This window comes from Bombyx mandarina, chromosome A1, assembly GCF_030267445.1.
Source record: "Bombyx mandarina strain Sakado chromosome A1, ASM3026744v2".
In the NCBI taxonomy this organism is placed as follows: Eukaryota; Metazoa; Arthropoda; class Insecta; order Lepidoptera; family Bombycidae; genus Bombyx; species Bombyx mandarina.
The window spans coordinates 15418601-15436240 of record NC_143234.1 but is presented as its reverse complement, the minus strand read 5'-3'; the positions used below and the strand labels follow the sequence as shown (position 1 = coordinate 15436240).

At 37.6% G+C, this 17640-nt stretch overlaps 1 protein-coding gene across 3 annotated transcripts in view; it reads right to left on the bottom strand.

The window, feature by feature from the left end:
* Window positions 1-17640, bottom strand: part of Stim (stromal interaction molecule) — a 54259-nt gene that overhangs the window by 11058 nt on the left and 25561 nt on the right. For 2 of the 3 annotated variants that reach the window (XM_028175011.2, XM_028175782.2), the window contains exons 3-9: window positions 16184-16303; window positions 15124-15236; window positions 13556-13671; window positions 3891-4084; window positions 3028-3147; window positions 1565-1732; window positions 436-570 (exon numbers count right to left, since the gene is read on the bottom strand). In XM_028175011.2, coding sequence (XP_028030812.2) covers window positions 436-570; window positions 1565-1732; window positions 3028-3147; window positions 3891-4084; window positions 13556-13671; window positions 15124-15236; window positions 16184-16303 — 966 coding nt within the window. Of the gene's footprint in view, window positions 1-435; window positions 571-1564; window positions 1733-3027; window positions 3148-3890; window positions 4088-13555; window positions 13672-15123; window positions 15237-16183; window positions 16304-17640 lie in introns of all 3 variants that reach the window. The other variant, XM_028174246.2, reaches the window with a different exon arrangement.

The following is a 17640-nucleotide window of genomic DNA, read 5'->3' as shown; positions in this document are numbered from 1 at the left end:
TATATTATTATGAATGTCCAATGGTCAATAATTATATAAATTTTTTTCCTATTATGAGAACCTTTAATATTAAAGTTCATTCCGTCTGGGCGTAGCTATAAGTCTTTTAGGCTACCAACGATAGGGCAGAGGAAAAAAAAAATTATTAAATGTTATATTTCATGTTTTAAAAATCACAAACCCTCTATTTAAGCTTTCAATACCAAATTCACCCAGTAAGAGCAAGATTAAAATAAATAAATAAGTGAACACTTCTTTGTAATCAGAAGCAGATGTGATTTTTTTGAAAAAAAAAATCGATTTACTTTTTATAGATAGGATACGCTTTCAAACTTGTAATTGGTTACCTATTTCAGCCTCTCCAAAAGCAACCGTCTAGATCGGTCTAAGCATCTCGCAGCTGGCCACAGATATTACTATAAAATATTCATTCACCTGTAGCTCTTGCGTGACCTCGTTGAGTGCAGTGCGCGCTTCCACAATGGACCGATCCACGTCGTCTATGGACTTGCCGTGCGTCGACACGAAGGCGCCGACCAAACTAGAACGCTTCTTGCGTAGTTTTTCGCACTAAAAAAGAAAAAAAAACACATAAGAATTCTATTGAGCATTTGATCATCGTTTTATTGCTGTGCTTTCCGGTCATCGTTCTCGTCGAGCCGACAAGTAAATTAACCCTCGGACACAGCCCACTGTGTTTCTCGCCGGATCTTCTCAGTGGGTCGCGTTTCCGATCCGGTGGTAGATTCTGCGAAGCACGGCTCTTGCTAGGGTTAGTGTTAGCAACGACGTCAGGTTTGAGCCCCGTGAGATCACCTACTAGTTAAATCTACGCTGAAATGATCCCTCAAGACCATCAGCTTAGGTAAGAAAAAAAAGATGTCCTTTATTGACACATCGTCAGTTGCCACATTAGCTTATACGTTCCGGTAGACCTTGAGACGTGGATGATTGTTTTTCGAACGCTACTTTAATCTTTACAGTCTTAAAAGTCTGCTATATTGTTTGCGATCCCAAGGACCTAAAACAGCTAGTGTGATCTTTCCACCACTTGTCCATGGTGGAAATATTTTTCTTAAGCCCACCACAAGCTTATATACCTAGATCATTGTTCCCAAAGTCAATGTTACATCGACCATACAGATTGTTCAAAAAATCTAAACCAAATCAAAGGTCTGTGTTATATATTTTTTTATATAATGTAGTGATTACAGTTCGTCTGAAGGCCTTTCCAGTTTCACCAGGACAGGTGAGCGAACAAGGGCTAAGTCAGAAGGGGCGGGATTTGCTAACAGCTACCCGAACGCCTCCAAGACTACCGGATCGGAATCGCGACCCGCTGAGAAGATTCGGGGAGAAACTCAACGGGCTGATGTTTAGGTTAGATTGCACGTCGAACTCTTTGCCGAGTTCGCCTAGTATGATTACCGGGGTCCCTACTCCTAGTGTTAGAGCTGAAGGCGTCTAATGTAAGGGTTGTTGGATCTGATGGATCCGTGCTGTCCCGAGCCCACACAGTCATATAAGGGAAAGGTTCGTAAAGTCTGTGAGCGTGATCCCTCACCGCGTCCCTAGCCTGTTGCAGCTGTAGGTCGGCCTGCTGCTTCTTCCTGAGGTAGGATCTGTTCTCGACCTCGTGCGTCAGCTGGAGCCACTGCTGGAGCCCGGGAGGAGGGGCCCAGCACCGGTCCTCGAGCTCACCCTCCGCCCTACGGAGTTCAGCTCGCAACATCTACAAATAGCAAATGAAAAAATCATAACCAAATATACTGGTGGTAGGAGCTCTTGTGAGTCCGCGCGGGTAGGCACCACTACCTCGCCCATTTCTGCCGTGAAGCAGTAATGCGTTTCGGTTTGAAGGGTGGGGTAGACGTTGTAACTATACTGAGGAGACCTTAGAACTTATATCACAAGGTGGCGTATTTACGTTGAAGATGTCTATCGGCTCCAGTAACCACTTAACACCAGGTGGGCTGTGAGCTCGACCCATCGAAGCAATAAAAAAAATAAAATTTTTGGATTTAGCGTAAGAGTAAGAATGGTTGGATTATATTTTTTCCAAATCTTTTGAAATTACAGAATTTTCTTTTCCTTTCCCACTAGGTGGGGTCGGCACAATGAATTTTTCTATTCCATTCTCCTCTATCAGCCGTCATCTCAACACTTACTCCTCTCTCTCTTTCATACCGTGTATCACACACTCCATCCATATATTCTTCGGTCGACCTCGTAATGGTCGGTCCCTTTACCTTTTATTTTCAGGATTGAAGGATTACTCGTGGCCCAGCAAAGGCTCATCCAGGAGATTGCACTACCCTTTTCCATACATCTCTTAGTCACATGCATCTCCTCTCTACACATCACATGTCCATACCACATTGAAATTACAGAATACAAACTCAAAAATACATTCCATACAAATTGTTGCGTTTTTTGCTAAAACTTACATACTATCTCTTTTAAAATGATGTCTGTCTATGATGTGTATTTGAGATAAAATTAGATTTTTCTAAATTCAGTCTACTTAAATCAATTCACGTGATTAAATGTTAAGGCTGATAAAACATTACATATTCAAACCCCGAGGATTGTAATACATCCAAAAACTTTTTTATGGTAATGCTTTAATGGCTTTGAAATTGCTTCAGCGATCTGACTTGTCCGATCTGAATTGTAATTATATTCTATGTCGCATAAAATTCACATCTGACATCAACGAAAAAAAAAAATACTTCTGAATCTCATTCAAAAATTCAAACTAAATTTAGTTCGAGAACGGTTCGTATTATTTGAAACGACGTCAATTTAAATCATTTACATTAATTCACAATAAAATTTTATGTTAAACACTACAGTTTGCTAATAAAAAAAACACGAACAAAACCCAAATGCTAAATTGCATTGTTTTCGACAAGAAAAAAATGTGTTCACGATTTCACAGGATTATTATTATTACTAGCAAAAAACATAAGTGTGTGTGTTTTTGTTTGTGACAATGTTTTTCGGAAATCTTTTTTATGTCCTCACCTCGACTTCGGCTTTGAGTTTAGACACTTCGAGATCCGACGTGGTCGAATTCAGGACTGGCGTGTCACTTGTCTCTTTAAGTTTCTTTTCTAGATTTTTCTTCTCTGTTGTCGCACTTTCCTGTAAAACGTTCATCATTTTTATCTTACGACCGTCCTTAACAGTGTGATCCATAAATATTGCGACACTATTGTCGGCACCAATTTCAAAAGTTCGAAGTCTCAATTTTAGTTTACACGGGTCGCCATTCAATGGACCGGCATACATGCTCGCGGCAGATAAATTACCTGCCTGCGAGTTTCGAACACCGGCTCAGTAGCATCGCTCGATACGAATGCACCAGACGTCTTATCCTTTAGGCCAAGATGACATCATGAAGTCATATATGACTACCCTTGCTGCAAATTAATCGTATTAAGTTTACATAGTCGTTTTGAAGTCATCGTGGCCTAAAGGACAAGACGTCCGGTGCTTTCGTATTTAGCGATGTACCGGTGTTCGAATCCCGCAGGCGGGTACCAATTTTTCTAATGAAATACGTACTTAACAAATGTTCACATTGACTTCCACGGTGAAGGAATAAATCGTGTAATAAAAATCAAAATCAGCAAAATTATAATTTGTGTAATTACTGGTGGTAGGACCTCTTGTGAGTTCGCGCGGGTGGGTACCACTGCCCTGCCTATTTTTGCCGCGAAGCAGTAATGCGTTTCGGTTTGAAGGGTGGGGCAGCCGTTGTAACTATACTTGAGACCTTAGAACTTATATCTCAAGGTGGGTGACGCATTTACGTTGCAGATATCTATGGGCTCCAGTAACCGCAATCTAAGCAATAAAAAAAAAACGTATTGCGCTACACCGACCTGTTCTAGTCGTGCCTTCTCGAGTTCCTTCTGCATCTCGTCCAATGCCATCTCGGCTCTCCGTAATTGTTCCATGTCGCGCAGCATCCGTTGCACTTGTGTCCTGCTCGCACGTCCCGCGCGCAACGCGGCCCAACCCCCGACAACAGCGCCGAGCAGCAACGAAGCGAGGAGCCAGTCCTTCCATCTGCTACCTTCTGGAATAACGATCGTTCCGACCAATAAGAAAGACATCTGCTCTTATTGACAAGATTCAATGTTCAGAATGGAGACAATCAATGTACATCCTTTGAGAATTGTTTTTTTTTATTGCTTAGATGGGTGGACGAGCTCACAGCTTACCTGGTGTTAAGTGGTTACTGGAGCCCATAGACGTAAATGCACCACCCACCTTGAGATATAAGTTCTAAGGTCTCAAGTATAGTTACAAGAGATAATCCCCTCATCTCCTTTTTAGCATCGTACCTCCCGCCATCGGAGCAGAGTTCATACATATTATCTGGAACCGCTGCGTTCATCGACAGTGCGTTTCCAGAGGTCTTTTTGGTTAATTATTTTCAAATTATTAAAACCACTAAGTTTGTTTATTATTTTATAAATTATGGTAATAGATTGATGTAACAATTATCTCACCAAGCAGATAGCCGATTACATATATTCGATATTTTGCTTGTTATTTAAAAGTATATTTCATTGAACCTCTTCATTGTGAAAAAAATGGAAGGCAATCGAATCACTGTGATAATTATTTTAAGATAATTATTTTAAGATCCAAACTGGTGGTAGGACCTCTTGTGAGTCCGCGCGGGTAGGTACCACCACCCTGCCTATTTCTGCCGTGAAGCAGTTATGCGTTTCGGTTTGAAGGGTGGGGCAGCCGTTGTAACTATACTTGAGACCTTAGAACTTATATCTCAAGGTGGGTGGCCATTTACGTTGTTGATGTTTATGGGCTCCAGTAACCACTTTACACCAGGTGGGCTGTGAGCTCGTCCACCTATGTAAGCAATAAAAAATAAAAAAAATAAAGATGAACATTCCAAGTGATACATATAAACGATCCAAGCAGTTGTAACGCATCACTTCGTGTGATTCTTAAAATATGTAACAATCAAACTATAATAATAAATGCAAATGAGCAAGCACTAAATGAAACACTTCACTATATTCGTTTCCGCGTTATGTATCTGAACGTGATCGGTAATGAATTTACTAATCAATAAGTATCATTTTTTTTATCAACTTATTAGCCTAGGTGGGCTAATTTATGAGAGGCCAATTTTGATCATTTACAGCCAGCATTACGTATAGTGGAAAATTATTTGTTTTTTTTTTTGTTTTTTTTTTTATTACTTAGATGTATCACTCATGAGCTCACAGCCCACCTAGTGTTAAGTGGTTGGAGCCCATAGAAAAAAACGATACTCATTTCTGCAGTAGATCAGTCGTGCGTTTCTGTAAATGAGTGAGAGCGCCCGAATACAAAACAATTGAAGCTTCAACAGATTGTCTCGAGATAGTAAACACGACAGCTATTAACACGTTTTAATTAGCTTGGTATGTGTCTGTATATATATAATTATGGCCGACCTCAACACTTATGATTTACTTCAAAATGTGCACACGTATTGAGGATCTTTGACGGTGCCATAATTGTATTACTACACACCTGCACAGGGTGTGCAAAAATATAAAAAAAAAATGGTTCAATTCGCTATTAAAGTGTGATGCTTGTATTACATGTTTCACTGGTGGCAGGACCTCTTGTGAGTCCGCACGGGTAGGTAGCACCACCCTGCCTATTTCTGCCGTGAAGCAGTAATACGTTTCGACTTGAAGGGTGGGGCAGCCGTTGTAACTATACTGAGACCTTAGAACTTATATCTCAAGGTGGGTGGCGCGTTTACGTTGTAGATGTCTATGGGATCCAGTAACCACTTAACACCAGGTGGGCTGTGAGCTCGTCCACCCATCTAAGCAATAAAAAAAAAGTTTATTTTAATTAGATTACAGTACCTGACGTGGACATATATGGATCATCTAGTATAGTTTAAATTAAAAGGGGCCGATAGACAGTGTAGATACCGCCAGCATATTTGCGGCTTCTTTCAAAGAGAACACATGATTTGGTTAATGGCAGGATCAGTGTGCTTAGTGCGAGTTTTTTAATGTCCTCGATAGCGTAAAAGTTAGCTCATATTTGTATGGAATGAGATCGTTTGCCTACGTTTGCCGCTAGGGGCGCTGTTCCAACTGCAGACAAAATGTGAGTTAACTTTTACGCTATCGAGAACGTTAAAAAACTCGCAATAAGCACACTGACCGAAAGAACGGAACTTACATGCACACACCTTAGCACCAGTCAATACAAATGACTAACCATACCGGCCGGTATGCTTTTCCTCTTTACCAAATAGCTCTATAAAATGTGTTTCTTAATAAGTTTGTTCAGTAATAATAAATAACCTTCAGCGAACTGTTGAGTACACATCTCACATGTAAATTAATTTCCGTTGTAATTAAGTTTTGTTTAAAAACCAATATTTATTGTTGTTACCCAAAAAAAAAGAATTTAGTTATTAAATCGTTCGTTGCTGCTATTTTAGAAAATCTACACCAAAATATATTTATTTTATTTAAGAGTTTTCTGTTACAAGTAACAAATAGTAATAAAATACGTTCGTTGAATTGTAAAAGATGACACATAAATTAAAAAAAGCGGTTCTTTATAGTTTTTTTTCCTTAAACGAAATTACCTAGTATAACCTCCGTTTGATAATTCTATAATATTACAAAGTAAATATTTTGTGATATTCAAAAAGGCACTTCAAACAATGACATCATTATTTAAACGTGTTAAAAAAAACATTTAAAATATAAACTGTTTATTACAAAAATGTTTATTACCATCATCTGTCAGATCAACATACCGCCCACAGAGAAGCAAATAAACACAGTAAGACGCTATTAAAGTGAACCAAATGTCAAACACCATTTATAACATTTTCACGAACACTGCATAAGTGGCGGACGGTAAAACGAAAAAAAAAAAAAAAAAAAAATCAACGCATCACACCGAACTGTCCTACTTCACCAACGAAACTCGTCAAATGAAGTCAAATCATTCTTGTGAATTATGACGTCACTGTAGAGACACCATCTATCGAAGCATTGCAGGACATTCTCCCGCTTTAGAACGATCTATTAAAATGTAAATCTCATTTATATAATTCAAGGGCATATTATTGAGTATTTTTATTTCTGGGTTCGATCAATGTAAGTCACAAAGTTTCGTTTTCATCGTACCTACCTATTATAATTGAGGCCCGAGAAGGAAATCAAGCAATTCTCGTATATTTCGATATTGAATAATTATCACCAACATATTATTAAGAAAATCGTCGTGTAGATTATATTTTTGTAGTGAATACATAACAATATACAGCATGTTTCATGATATAGCTATAATGACTTACCTAATTAAAACAGTAGATAGTCAGCGTTTTTATCTAGTGCAAGACTATTATGAAACAAAACAATACAAGTTTTAATTGGATGACTATAATGTTTTGTGTATGTCGCTATATATTGATTTGGAGCATTAGGTATTTTCTAGTGTTTTGGAATTGAAACTTTTAAATTGCGAGTTGGAACAACAAATTCTAACAATATTCAAGTCGGACGAAAAGATATAAATTGCCAAAAAAATATAATTTATGAAAGCGCTTCAACCAAACCTAAATCAGCCAAAATGGAAGTTGGAATTTCCTAATCACATATTATTATATCTATAAAAATGTAAAACTATAATCTTCTAGAAATCAACGATGAAACAATTTAGTTCGCGATAAACACGGAAAATCATGAAATGTTCTTTAATTAAAAAAAAACGTGGTCACTTCAGAAAGTAGTAGTTTAATAACACGTCACAAGTAGTAATAATAAGTTGGGACGAGACTTTATATCCGATTCATCCGTTCCGCGCTCATCGATTCTTGTGCAGTGTTATTTTACGGGCACAATTCAAATGGTACATTGTCGATTGTTATGGCTCGACATGTAATTCTGCTCGTTAGCGGTTGCAAACAATCGTTCTAAAGTATATGGTTGGGTGAATGAATGAATAGTGATTCAATTTTCAGTAGATTAAGATGTGAGTATTCGTTTAGTATGTTATAATACTATTCATAGGGGATCTTGATCTTGAAGGGTTTTGTTTGGAGCTCGGAATTGAGTTGCAAATAAAATTATTTATCCTCTGGCTCAGATATTCGTAAACTGTCGTTCAGGTAGTTTTCAAAAGTTATTTAACAAATTAGAAGATAAAAAATTTATTGACACAAAGTACATGAGCATTAACTCATTGTCTAATTACAGTCCGATCTACTTCTGGACATGAAGTAGTAGTGTTTTTGTATAAAATCGTAATAATATGTATTTTTTTATTTTATTTATTTATGGCCAATGGTTACAAGACCTTATAGCCTTATGTATTTATTATCTACGATGTTGCCGTTTAACAAACGTTTTGAAATGTAATCCAAGTATAACTGGCAATACATTCTAAATTCAAACGAATTTTATTTTAAAATTAAGAAACTTTATTTTCAAATTCAGTCATTTGTTTATTGATTAGTGCTTTGTTTTCACTACATTTGTATCTTTTCATCAATATGGACAGGATAAAAATACGACATTGAAATTTTGATCTAGAAAATGATCCCCGTGATCGCTCGAAAACTAAAATCGACAGCAACAAATTAAAGATGATATTGGAAGCTAACCCATAGGCACAGCCCACTGAGTTTCTCGCCGTATCTTCTCAGTGGGTTGCGTTTCCGATCCGGTGGTAGATTCTGGAAAGTACTGATCTTGCTAGGGCCAGTGTTAGGCAACACTTAAGTTTTGAGCTCCGTGAGCTCACCTACTAGTTCAGTGAATCTAGAATAACCCCTCGAGGTCACTAGAACAGGGTCACTGTTTGGTTGGTCTAGTGTCGCTATTATGCATTACAGCTTCCGTACACCTGACTTCTTCAAGAAAGACATTGAGGAGGATCACCATTGCGCTGGCAGAGATGCATCGATACCATGTTTGCACATTTTAATTGTTAGAAATAAAAATTACTTATAAAAAATGTCTAACTTTCTGTATACGAAACTAGAGATTTGTAGGTAAAATACCTAATGTTATAATTTAAATATTGGAGCGGGCCATATATTCCCGTGGATGTCGAATACGGGACATCTTCTGCTTATCATATGCAAACGATAGCCTTCTTAGGGAAGGTAGGAGGGCGGCCGGTAGAAAAAATCATATCAAATCCATATGCAGCTTATTATATATATATGCATAGTGTGTGTCTTATAAATAAAAACCACAAACTAATTTATTTTCCGTGCAACTTAAGTCAAAGAATTCAGTTATTATTCGTACATTACAACAAAAAGTCAAACGACAGACGAAAAATGTGATTTTTTGCGGATTCACCGGCGATCATAACGATGACAATGTGGCCTTCAGCAGCCGATACAATTGTTGGTCACGCTATGCCGAATATCATCCACGCAAAATCATCAAGCATCTATTGTCCCTCTCGCACTCGGAACATTTTAAGTTGACTAAAAAAGGACATTTCGTTCTTTTTTTTTTTAGAACTATGAGTAGGACTATGTAGGTTGTAATTAGCATCGTACAGCGCTATGGAGTAATTCATTATCGGTTCGTACAATCTCGAGATCTCGGAACACAATCTGCATAATGAAACAATCTAATTGAAAATATACTTTTTGCAGTTTTAATGAAGCTCGCGTTTGTATAATGTCGAATAAAATTTCTGTTGTTGTGGTTCTTCTTATAAATATTTATTTATTTACGGCGTGCATAATTAAGACTAGTCTTAGAAATTATAATTTGCGTAATTACTGGTGGTAGGACCTCTTGTGAGTCCGCACGGGTAGGTACCACCACCTTCCCGGTTTCTGCCGTGAAGCAATAATGCGATTCGCCTGCGGGATTTGAATTACAGCATAATTACACACCTATACCAAAATTGAAGTATGAAATCGAAGTGTAAAACGTATATCAAGTAACAGCTTCCCTAGTCTTTCTATATGAACGACACGGAAAAATGTTTTGCGGCAGAAATATAATGAAGTGTTGCCCACCGGTGCGTTCTTACAACACACTCGAACGTTTGTGCTACCGTCCAGCCATTCCAGCTATGAATGCGCAACAAATCAAATCCGATTCTCACAACTGCAGCTTGAATGAACAAAAAAAAATCGTCAAACACAACTTCACTAAACCTTATCACTCAGAGCCCTTTCTTAAATAAAATAAACATTGAAAATAAAAGTTGTTGTTTTCAACCTGACTTAAAATTGAAAAAAATGTTCGTAATCAATTAATTTATCAAATAAAATACTAATCTTGAACTTAGTAAAGCCGCAGCAACGAAATAAACACAATAGCAACAACATGTTTTCCATCAAACTATTCTAAGATCTAGTCTTATAATACAATGGAATAATTAAGTTGATGAACATAATAATTAGTAATCGTACATAAGATCATCAACTGTTGCTGTTTAACTAACCGCCGAAGCGTCGTTACGTTATGTACACTGAATCCTCTAGATTAGCGATTAGCGGTAAGGCGCGGCCTTCGATTTTCTAAAGAGTGATTGATCATCGATTCTTAAGAAAAGTTTATATTTGCGCGGCAAACCAAGATCACGAGTCAGAGAGACCTCGGCTTAAATACGCAATCAATTCATGATTAATTTCATTGGAAACTGATGGACGATTATTAAAAACTATTTATAATCATATACTTTAATTTTTTTTTATTGAAGACATACCGAGAATATAAGCATAAGTTGGTTGTTTTATAAGGTCTTACTCAACCATTACTTTTAATAATTAATGCCCAAACGTATCACAGGTATAGAGATATGTCTTTGCTGCCTTAGAATCACGTCCAGCCTAACATCGAACAGGGATTCGAAAATCCTTCAATTATTTTAATTTAAATATTGAATTTAAAACAATTGAAAGTCAATAAAATCATCACAAACATTAGAATGTAACTGTAACCACATTATGTACAAATACATTAAAAAACGCAGCGTTATGATTTCTTTTCACAGACTTCAAAAAGAGAAGGTTTTTAAACAGACTTCATAGCTTTTTTTTGGTGAATCGATTATGATTTATCTTTTTTATTTGAAAGCCGGTGCTTCCCATGTAATTCCTATGTAATCCAATTTTATCAAGGTATAACCAGTAGCTTTTACTATCCTTAATAATGCATATTTAATTTATTTCGAATACATTGTTGATATTCTTATTTTATTTTGTTGAAGTCGGCTTTTTATTTTTTTCGTTTATTATGTTTTATATTCATTTAAATTTGCCACATATCAGTGTTCTCCAACCGACAGTCACTTTCTTGAGTGTCACAAATGACAGACACCGTCGTGGAATAAAAATGTTTAAAAGTCCTGTTTTGATTGGTTATTTGCTTATATCAAATTATCGAGTTTGGACACTGGACCTTTTGTCATGTCTTAGTTTGAGTTGGTAGAAAGTGGGCTGTGAACTTGCCATAATTTATCCCACTAAAAAAAACTTATTGTTGATTGCGTGACATGATATAGGTTGCCATTTGCACATCTTGACCTTATATATATATAGAATGATAGTGCTGGAATGTCTGTAGACTCCGATAACTACCTAACAGGTGGTCCGAAACTTCGTCTGATCATCTCCACTAGATGATAATAGATAAGTAAAAACACCAATAAAAAAGTTGTTATGAAGGAAATTAATTGTATTAAAACAATCATTCAAAACATTATTAAATTACAAAAAAAAAATCTAATAGTATATTTTTTGAATATGAATAACAACACATGATGATTGTATAATCTACAATCAGCACGTTGTTCATTTGACCTCAAATGAAGTCACAAGCAGATACACTCAGCAAGTTTTGTAAAGTTTGCACTGCAGTGTTGTATACTCATCTGATCCTCTACTGTAATGTTGGTGGTATTTTAGTAATCTATTTAGCATACATTTTATGCTCAATACGTGTTTAAACTATTCTTTGGGTCGAGTAAATACAATTACTGATTGTATATACTAATTTATTCCCTGAAGAATTTCAATATGATGGGTTTTTGTCATAGTTTCTTTTACAAACTTTGTCTAGTTGACTTTAGCATTCTGATAAGAACTTTGTATTGGAACCGTATGTTACATAATCTTTGTTCGGTCAAAAATAACAGCTGTCATCTCTCGGCCCCATGAAGGCGAGACCACAGATTATATAATAATACGAACTAGCATCATAGCACTCCTAGCCAATAGATGTCACGCTTACATACAGATCGTTTAATTGCATGCGAACGTTTTTTATTTTTTTATTGCTTATATGGGTGGACGAGCTCACAGCCCACCTGGTGTTAAGTGGATACCAGAGCCCATAGACAGCGTAAATGCCGCCACCCACCTTGAAATATGAGTTCTAAGATCTGATATAGTTACGACAGTTGCCCCCCCTTTAAAACCGAAACGCATTACGGCAGAAATAGGCAGGGTGGTGGTACTTACCCGCGCGGACTCACAAGAGGACTCACCAGTAATTACGCAAATTATAATTTCATTTTAATAGTCATAATTCATTAGAAAATTTGGTACCCGCCTGAGATTGGAACACCGGTGTATCGCTCAACACGTATGCACTTGACGTCTTATCCTTCAGGCCACGACGACTTCAAATTGCATGCGAAATTTATAAATAATCTAACCGAAAAAAAAAGTGTGCGTGCTTCGTTTATAACATAATTAAGGAAAGGCCTCTATTGTAGTACAGTTAACGAATAACAGATGGCGCGCGTGTAACTTCAACATTCGTATTTTTTCATATAGTAATTATTTACGGGTGACAGCTCTACATATTTATGGCACGCAGTAGTAATGCGTTCCGGTTTTTTTTTTGCCTACCCACTACTATTATCCTCGAGGAGTTATACTAGCTGCACTGAATGTGTAGTCTAGCTCTCTGGGCTGAGCCTGTGGAGACTTTGCTAACATTAGCCCTAGCAAGAGCAGCGCTTAGCTGAATCTACCACCGGATCGGAATCGCGAACCGCTGAGAACATTCACCGAAAAATTCAGTAGGGTTGTGTCTGTGGGTCGGTTTGAAAGGCGAGACTGTCCTTAGTATGATAATTACTGGACCTCTTGTGAGTCCGCACGGGTACCACCACCCTGCCTATTTCTGCCGTGAAGCAGTAATGCGCTTTGTTTTGAAGGGTGGGGTAACTGTCGTAGCTATACTGATACCTTAGAACTCATATCTCAATGTGGGTGGCGGCATTTATGTTGTAGATGTCTATGGGCTAAGTCCAAACACCTAAGAAAAAAAAAAAGACAGAACTCATGTCTCAGTGTGGGTAACGCATTCACCTAGGTCATGTCGTATTTCTTGAGTAACTAATTAACACAAATTGGGCACGTAGCTCAGGCTCAAGCATTTAAAAAAAATATTATTTTTATTATTATTATTTGTGACGGTAATCGCAACGCGACAGGATTTGTTTTATTATATTATATATTTTTGTTAAACTATATTATTAATTAAAAATCTTTGTTTACCTTTGGGTGGTCCAAAAAGCACAACGTCCATAGCTTTAAGCGCCAGCTTCTGTTTGTGTATGGGATCTTTGATGCCGAGCACATTGCTCAGATACTGCATGTTGTTCACGGCGAGTCTGCAAAGAAACTACGATCAAAATTGGGCGCTTACAATAAAATAATATTATACAGTATATATTGTGTAATCGACTTCAAGTCTGCAATTACATTTCGACTCACAAATTGACTTCCACGGACCGAAAATATATTATTGTGTTAGTTTATAAATAAAACAAGTTTCATGGCTGATAATATAATATAAAAATATAAATAAAACTACTTTTAAGATTTAATTTCGGGCTACTTATTGCCATTATACTATATAAGACGTTCCGAATGCAGTTTTCGTACTTTTAAGTTACAGTACTTTTTTAATTTTATTCCCTAGACGTGTGGAAGAGCTCACAGTCCACCTGGTGTTAAGTGGTTACTGGAACCCATAGACATCTACAACGTAAATGCGCCACACACCTTGAGATATAAGTTCTAAGGTCTCAGTATAGTTACAACGGCTGCCCCACCCTTCAAACCGAAACGCATTACTGCTTCACGGCAGAAATAGGCGGGGCGGTGGTACCTACCCGTGCGGACTCACAAGAGGTCCTACCACCAGTAATTACGCAAATTATAATTTTGCGGGTTTGATTTTTATTACACGATGTTATTCCTTCACCGCGGAAGTCAATCGTGAACAATTGTTAAGTATGTATTTCACTAGGAAACTGTCGACTACTCGCGAAAATCGAAGAAGACTTAGGAATATGTGGTCGATATTCAACGATTATAATTCCTAGACAATATTTCCAATGGTTCGATGACAAACAGATGGCGCTCAACTGATAAAGTAAGGCAAAATATAGCGTGTATTAAAAAAAATATAGTAAAATTTTAATCTATTGTTAATACATATGTAACTATGTCAAAAACGGTATTGTCTGCATAGCTTTTACACGTTGGCGTTTTAGTGTTTTATTATCATCGAATTAGATATGTGGCCAGTTATAAATGTTACGTAGTTTACCTAAGTCCATAGATATTAAGCTTGAAACAAGACCCGCTTTGAAACATCAAGTCAAAGTGTAAATGTCACATCCTTCAAACCGGCACGCATGATTTACCTTTTTTACCCTACTTATCCGCTGGTAACGAAGTGGCCATTCCAGCTTCTCGCGGACGAAACAATAAACACCATTTCTTTCCTATAAACCTAGACAGACAAATCTATCCGTGCGTTCTAACTATACAGAGTATACAATAAATCAATCGTAATGACGCATTTTTTGTACGACTTTAATACTTATGTGGCACTACCGTCTTATATGTGTCTATAGCGAGGTAGTCACAGGTTGCGAGAGGTCGTTGAACCCGTTCCAAATATAAAAATCAAAATTTTAGTTAAACGTAGGTTTAAATCGCGATTTTATATTGTTTCTGGAATAACAATCAGTTTTCGGTCTAATAATATTCTCCTAGTATTATGATTATAATTAATCCGTCCTTAACTAAATTATAATTGAAATTATACATACCTTGGTAACGTAGCGCCAGTGACTTTGTGCTGTAAAAATAATGTTGTGTACTGCGGAAGATCCACGGATTCTGATAACCACTCGACCGTCTGCTCCACCGTCCAATTGTGAACCTAAAAGATAAAGGAATATAATAAAAAAATGTTTAAAAAAACGCGCTTAAATAGCAAATAGAACTACAATTAATTTCATCTTTTTTATCATGTTAATACTGGTTGAGATATTAGAGCGAACTTATGAGTCCCTGATGCCTGTGCAAATTATGAAGTTAATCGGGCGTCTTGAAGTTGGCGAAAATGACGTCTAAAGATTCTTTTACATACAAAAAAACGTATATACCGAGCCATTAAATGCATGTCAATATATTTGTAGCATAGTTTTATTTTTAAGGGCTGTCGGCCCACTGAGTTTCTCGCCGGATCTTCTCAGTGGGTCGCGTTTTCGATCCGGTGGTGGATTCTGCAAAGCACTGCTCTTGCTAGGGCCAGTGTTAGCAACACCTCCGGTTTGAGCTCCGAGAGCTCACCTACACGCTAGGGTAACGCTGATATAGCCTCTTAAGGCTATCAGCAAAGGTAGGGAATAAAAAGGGCTGTTGATGTCATGAACTTATTATGTCAATTTCCTTGTACTTTGCCTAATATGTTAATAATATCACATAGCCTAACACGACTGTGTATCACACCTAAAAGTTCTCTATTCCGATCTATACTTAACAAATGAAAATGAGTGTGTATCCCTGACTTATGAATCCTTAGATTGTTTATCTAATTTATTCGAAATTTTATTACAGCTTCTGACACATCATGGGCTTTTGCTACATTATCTAAAATCTTAATAAATTGATGTATTTCAACCGTGGTTTGAAAGGGGTCCTCAGAGGTAGGTGTGGGTTGGTTGTACCATTGGCATAGCTAATGTGCGAACGACGGCATTCTCTCACCATAGGGTGGGTCGCTGCCTCGACTGCTCATTGTATAAAGAATTAGCAATGATTACAGCGGCGCGCGACCGTTTTTCACTAAAAATACTAAGTTTTATCTATCTCACAGCCACTGACCTCCGATCTAAGCCACGCCTCCCATAGTTCCTTGACAGATATGTGCATGTCGTCGTTGTGGTGGAACGCCCTCTGTCGTTTCTCGTAGCCGCTGTCGTACTGCAACTCTTCGCGGAGGAACTGAAAATAAATAATTATTTTTAATATATTTACTGGTGGTAGGACCTCTTGTGAGTCCGAACGGGTAGGTACCACCACCCCGCCTATTTCTGCCGTGAAGCATTAATGCGTTTCGGTTTGAAGGGTGGGGTAGCCGTTGTAGCTATACTGAGACCTTAGAACTTATATCTCAAGGTGGGTGGCGTATTTACGTTGTAGATGTCTATGGGCTCCAGTAACCACTTAACATCAGGTGGGCTGTAAGCTCGTCCAACCATCTAAGCAATAAATAAAAAATAAATAAAAACATACATATAAACATGTTTACTTTAATCGATCTCTTTAGTGACGTAATGGTGAATAATTTGGAGCAGTCGGGGCTTACAGGATACGGCGACCAGTATACTCGTATCAAGCATCTGTTAAATTTTTTTTAAATGTAACACGAACTTAACATGTGTTCACAAACGACTTTGCGTTACCTACTGTAATAATTGTGTATTAAAAAAACAACTTTATAATTTGCGTCATAAGTTCCGGTTTGAAGATAGCACGGGTCACCTGTTACACAATACAATTGATCTCATGTCTCAAAGTGGTGGTCATCTACTTTGTGATGTCGTCTACGAGTCCCGGTAATAACTTAACAATAAAAGTATATACTATGAGTGAGATGTTTAACTTATCGATGCAAAAAAAGGCTCCTTTTATAACACATCATTCTGTTAGTGTCATTTTACTTGTAGCGTATTCGTATGATAAAATTTTAGTGAAATGTGGAAGATAATTATAAAAAATTACGACAAAAACGAAGCTGGGGTTGGCGCCTCGTGAGCACGCATGAATAAGTACCACCATCCTACCCATCTCTGCCGCGAATGAATATAATGCATTCTACTAGGTTTTTAATGTTTGAGAGATTACTGGTGGCTCGGAGGCCTTTCCAGTTTTACTAGGGCAGGTGGGCGAGCAAGGGCTCAGCTAGAAGGGGTGGGATTTGCTAACAGCTACCCGAGCGCCTCCCAAGGAGACCTAACAAGTCAAGAGTATCTGATTCGCGAATGACTTCTACTAACTACTCAATACCAGTGGGTCGTGAGGTCGTTCACTCGTCTAACGAATGAAAAAAAAAACTCCTTATAGATACAGTTCAGCGTTACAATAAAATTCTAATACACAGTTGCCTCGATTACCTTCGTCTCAATAATACAGTTTTTACTACTTATTAGATTTATATTTTTGTTCCTACCTAAGCTGATAGCCTTGAGAGGCTATGTCAGCGTCGCCTTAACTAGTAGGTGAGCTCACGGGGCCCAAACCTGAGCCCCGTGAGTTGCTAACACGAATCCTAGCAAGAG